We start from the raw sequence: 5,669 nt of genomic DNA, 5'->3' as shown, positions 1-5,669 counted from the left end.
GGCTCAAGATGATTTGCGAGACAACACAATCACTTTCCTCTGATCCACAAAATAACAAACTAGATTTTAAGCAAATAGGAGCGAAGTGGTGGGACATTCTCCAGCAATACTAATATCTTTAAGGATAGGGACTAAGGGAGATAGTGTCTCCCCTCTCCTAATCCCCCAATTGGATGCTAATTGTCATCTTTGATATTTAAGGAAATGAATGTTTCATCTCATACATAAGAGTTCATTTAAGGAAAGTTTGTCCCACATTCGTCATAGAGAGAGAGAGAGAGAGAACCTAATTTCCTTAATTTAGTAATTAACTTTAATTTCCTTAATTCAGTAATTAACTTTAATTTCCTTAATTTAGTATATGGTCTATTGATTTTTCCAAAATGTAATATGTTACCAACCTTTTCAAAGAAATTGAAGGAAAGGACACTATGGTCAAGTTGATTAGGATGGCCAATTAGTGAATTCCCTTTTCTAGTGAAGGATGTTTTGTTAATGGGGAGATGGCCAACAATATCATACTTGTGAGCACTGCAAATTAAAAACATTATATTTCACAAGAAGCACAGCAGCTCTAAAATAATCCTTACAAAACACTTATACACTGACGAGCAAAGTAAGAAAAAAAAATGCCAAAGTGAAGATTACAGAAAGCAGAGAACAACAAAAAGTGTCAAGGATAGCAACTTGCAGCCATGGCTGATGCTCATCTTACTGTACAGAAAGAGAACAACTCAGCGGAAACGTCGTAACCAGATTCGAAATTGAGCAAACCTTTCAAAGTTTCAGTGTGAGATCTGGTGCAGAGTTGTCTATGTCTGCTGTTGGTGTCACCTCTACAAAATTTAAGTTTGAACTTCCTCCTGTCAATACAAAACTAGGTTGAGTGTTGCTTGTCTCGGCCGCAACCTGACGGAAGCTGCCTGGCCACAACAGCTCGGCCTCATCATCCTGCAAGAAAATCGGCACACCAAAATACCCTTGTTCAAATCTTGCACTGCTTCTCATCTCAGGAGTTCTCACCGATGGCACCAACCCATGGTGCATAGACGAGTGTGCTTTTATCCCCAGAGACCGGAAGGAGGACCCGTGCAGAGGGAGAGAAGCCAGGCCTGTATACTTCTCTGAGAAAATGCTCATCCTCATAGCGCGTTTTGCTAGTGTCCGTTCTCTCTTATGCGCATTCTGGTGACCGCCAAGAGCCTGTGAACTGTAAAATTTGCGTTGACAGTAATTGCAAGAAAATACTCTTGTTATGGCTGCTGCTGCTGCTGCAGTGTTGAGGGATGAAGGTTCATTGCTGCTCTCGCTCGTGCTTGATAACGAGAGTCCTATCGATTCCCTTGCACCTAAATCATCGTTATTGAAGCTAAGAGTCAAATCCAGGGTAACTGGTTCAAATCCTGCTTGACCTGGCATTGCGGTATTTGTGAGATAAGAACAATTAGTGAGGCTCTCATTGGAGGACCCCGCAGAAGTTTCTTGGACAGATACGTTGGAAGCAACATGGCTGCTAACATCAGACTCATTTGCTGAGGAGGCCTCCACTTCAAGGTCAATAGTCGCTTTCATGATGAAGTTGTGGACTTGGTAGTTGAGGAGATAGTTCACAATTGAGAGGATAAAGAATCAGGAAAAGCCATTTTGATGTACAATTAGTGGAGATTATCCTGTTTTATAGCATAAAGAATAATTAGCTTTTGGGGTATCCACCCTTAAACACGTTAAGCAAAAGTGACAAAGACAAAACATACGAACAAAGAACAGAATTCAGTGAAATTTAATAATATCATGAAGTGAAGTTATTGCTCTGGTTCCAACTTCTGTGCACAATAATTTTAAGGTAAAAGTCCAGCATTGCTCTGTGCTGTATTTTAAATAACATATTGTCCTAAGCATCAACGTCAACTGGTGTTAAATTATGGCACCAAGTGCTTGCACAGGCTATCGGGCCCGTTTTGAGAGCCGTCGTGATATTCTCAAAGCGCACATGCATCTACTATGTGAAGCTCTAGACACATGACATGAAAATCTAGCGTGGTCGCGGGAATAGCTTAGCCGTAATTCTATACTTGTGTTATTCGCTAAAGAGATCATATTCCACAGATCTAGTACTCTAAAACATGAGGCTTCATATGCTATGAGTTCCATCATCTACCAAAGAGCTTTATTATTCCGCCTTCTTACAGATGTGTGAATTAGTTTCTCAGAAAAGTGACAAAACTTGATTAAAAAAACAAAAAGATTTGACCCTAGAAAATAACCCGATCACCTTTCAAGTCAAATCTGGAACTTTTTAAATTCTTTTCTTCTGAAATTACTAGAGAGAGAATTCAGGAAATCTGTCTTTCTTTGATGAAATTTTGAGACTAAAAGAGTGAGTTGAATTATAAAGCTAACATGTGAGATTGTGTTCGCCTATACACACATATTTTTATAATATGTGTTAGTTGCAAGTTAGAGAATAAGAGTTTAAGATTCTTGTCATATAACAAACAAAGGCTGATAAACCTATATTGTGATTTCTTTATACAAAAACAAGAGAGGAGACACGAAGAAAAACAACTGGGAGCAAAAATAATTGTTAAATATATACACATGAAACCTTAATCATAGGATACAGACAGAAAAGTATAAAATTTCTTTTAGAATAAAAAATCGTTAAGATACCTGAGAAGGACAAGGTATAGGCACAGAACATGATTATACATATATATATATATATATAGAAAATAATAACAACACAACTCAAAATTTTGAGTCAAGGATGCAAGTTCAACAAAGTTTAAATCATGTAAACATTCAAGGAACTTGGATAAAAAATAATAAAAAAAAACAGACAATCTAGGCAAAGTGATGAGAAAGATGTTTCCTAGGAAAAGACTTAATACCAATAACGCCAACATAATCAAATGAAAACAAATTATGAAGTTCATAATTTAGACAGCTGCATGCTAGTACCCTAACCAACCTCATAAAAACCAAAATTATGTCTTGCATAAAAAAATAAAAAAATAAAAAACAGTAGTGGAACTTAAAGAGGTCTAAGATCAAAATCTGCAGGGACAAAAGACTCTACTAATGGACCAAAAGTGACAAGAACTGGAGAAAGATAATTGAAATTTGAATCAGTAAAGGCTTCATCTCATCCATATTCTGGAGCGTCTTGGAGAAATTTAGACCTCTTTCTTGATAATATATAATAGGAAAAACCTTAGCCTTATATGGCCAAAACCCAGAAATAGTGCATTACATTCATCAATGTTATAGTTAAAAGATTCAAACGAAATCCCAGAAACCCACAACCACTAAAGTGCAGAAAAAAGCCATGGAAATCAAAGAAAGAGCAAATCAGCATTGAGACGGTTTATTGTTATAAGAAGCAGATGATCAACCATCTTGTGTGCAAAATGATACACAGAGAGAGACACACACATGGAGAGAAGCAATAAATAAAGGGATATGTGTGTGTGTGTGTGTACATATATATATGGTGGTACCATATATGGTGATCAGGATTAGCTCCATTAACAGTGCTTCAAATTCTCAGACATCATCTGCTTTCAGAGTTGCTTGTTGCCTTTCTTTCTTTCTTAGTATGGGGTTGGTTGATCATCCAAAGACAAAAACAGGCATGTGGGTTGCCTTGCTTTTGGAACAGAAAAACAAAACAAGAGGGTGTGGGAGAAATGAGAGAGCAAAAGAATTAGTAAAAACAACAAAGAAAGGGCAGGGAAAAAAAAAAAGGAAATGGAGAGAGAGAGAGAGAGATGGTGGGTATTGATGTTTAATTATGGGAAAGCAAAGGTAAGAGGAGAGAGTGGAAGTGTGTGTGGGGGGGGGGGACAATGGTGGGGACGTCAGAGAAGTCAGAGAAAAGGTTGTGTTGGGATAAAAATATAAATTTTAACAAACAAAAAAAAAAGAAAAAAGAAGAAAGAAAAGAAAAGAAAAGAAAATGATGATACGACATAATAACTTCTATCTCAACTCAAAGTCTCTCAAGCTAGGTACTAGTACAACTACTTTGTTGATTTTTGGGCATCTTCCCAAAAAGAAAACAACAGCTTACACATACACAAACTACAATTGGCTATAGTGGCATTGAGAAAGAGAGAGAGAAAGAAGATGCTAAGCCAAGCAAAACAGTATTAGTTATCAATTCAACTCCAAAGATTCTCTCTCTCTCTCTCTCTCTCTCTCTCTCTCTCTTAAAGTGTTTCAGATAACTCCACAGTGGATGAGGTTAGCTTCATTCATTCATTCATTCATATCAGATTCACCATCACCACCTTTCCTGTGCACTTCCAACACATCATGAGACATGAACATAGCTTAGCATGAAAAATGTCACGCATCACTGCCATATTCCTGTCTTTGTAAATAGGGTCCTTCTAACGTGGGACCTGATCACACAGGTACTATAGTACATTATTTTAACCGTTGTGAAAATTACGTCAAAAACAAAAAGGTGCGAATAATAGATGATTTTTTATACTGATTTAACAGTTAAAAAGTAGATATCTACCGACAATTTACTTTTTAAATCCTACTATAAAAATCTTCATATAATTAATCTAAAAGACAGCTCTACACAACAGTTTATTTTGACTCCATTTACTTCACCGATTCGAATTTAGAATTTGAGTTTTGTTACAGTCACATCTATTTGTTACAGTAAAAAATTTTCACATAAAATCACACTTAACTCGAATTAAAAACTCAAATCAACGAATTAAACAGACCATTTATGTAACAATTAAAAAGTAGATATCTACCGACAGTTTGCTTTTTAAATCCTACTATAAAAGTCTTCATATAATTAATCTAAAGGACAGCTCTACACAACAGTTTATTTTGACTCCATTCACTTCACCGATTCGAGTTTTGTTACAGTCACATCTATTTGTTATAGTAAAAAATTCTCACGTAAAATCACATCTTAACTCGAATTAAAAACTCAAATCAACGAATTAAACGGGCCATTTATGTAACAATTAAAAAGTAGATATCTACCAACAGTTTGCTTTTTAAATCCTACTATAAAAATCTTCATATAATTAATCTAAAGGACAACTCTACACAACAGTTTATTTTTGCTCCATTCACTTCACCGATTCGAGTTTAGAATTCGAGTTTTGTTACAGTCACATCTATTTGTTACAGTAAAAAATTTTCACATAAAATCACATCTTAACTCGAATTAAAAACTCAAATTAACGAATTAAACGGACCATTTATGTAACAATAACTTTTAAAACTGAGGGTAACAAATTTTTTATTGTTTTTGCATCTTTCTTCTGTTCACCATAGTATGTAGAATAAATACTTTGTTATATTCTAATATTTTCATGTTACACATCTTGATACTATGTCACTTTTAATTTCTACATATTACTTTTGTAGGAACGATATCCTGGTGAAGGATAGAAGAAAAGTCTAATGTTTAAAGCAATCGTACACTCAAACGTGAATTTTAGGGTATTGATACTCGAACAATTCTACAATATACATTTTAGCTAATTAAAAACTTAATTGTGATGATCAGTGTCGAAAAAAACTTATATTATACTTAAACATTACTAGAAATTAGATAAAAAAAAGGGTAAGTATATATCACTATTGATTATTGTCACTGGTGGATGTTTCAATAAATTAAAAAGTTAATA

General features: G+C 35.0%; 1 protein-coding gene across 1 annotated transcript; it reads right to left on the bottom strand.

Annotated features, from left to right (window-relative positions):
* Positions 1-591: 591 nt before the first annotated feature.
* Positions 592-3,767, bottom strand: LOC21384833 (zinc finger protein 4). The gene is made up of 2 exons (XM_010112036.2): positions 3,501-3,767; positions 592-1,670 (listed from the first exon to the last, which is right to left on the bottom strand). The coding sequence occupies exon 2, from the start codon at positions 1,570-1,572 to the stop codon at positions 778-780; it is 795 nt and encodes a 264-aa protein (XP_010110338.1). The 5' UTR covers positions 1,573-1,670; positions 3,501-3,767; the 3' UTR covers positions 592-777.
* Between the last annotated feature and the right edge of the window lie 1,902 nt (positions 3,768-5,669).

This window comes from Morus notabilis, unplaced genomic scaffold (genome assembly GCF_000414095.1).
Source record: "Morus notabilis unplaced genomic scaffold, ASM41409v2 Scaffold2088, whole genome shotgun sequence".
Classification (NCBI taxonomy): domain Eukaryota; kingdom Viridiplantae; phylum Streptophyta; class Magnoliopsida; order Rosales; family Moraceae; genus Morus; species Morus notabilis.
The sequence above is the reverse complement of the archived record's forward strand: the minus strand, read 5'-3'. Positions and strand labels throughout refer to the sequence as shown.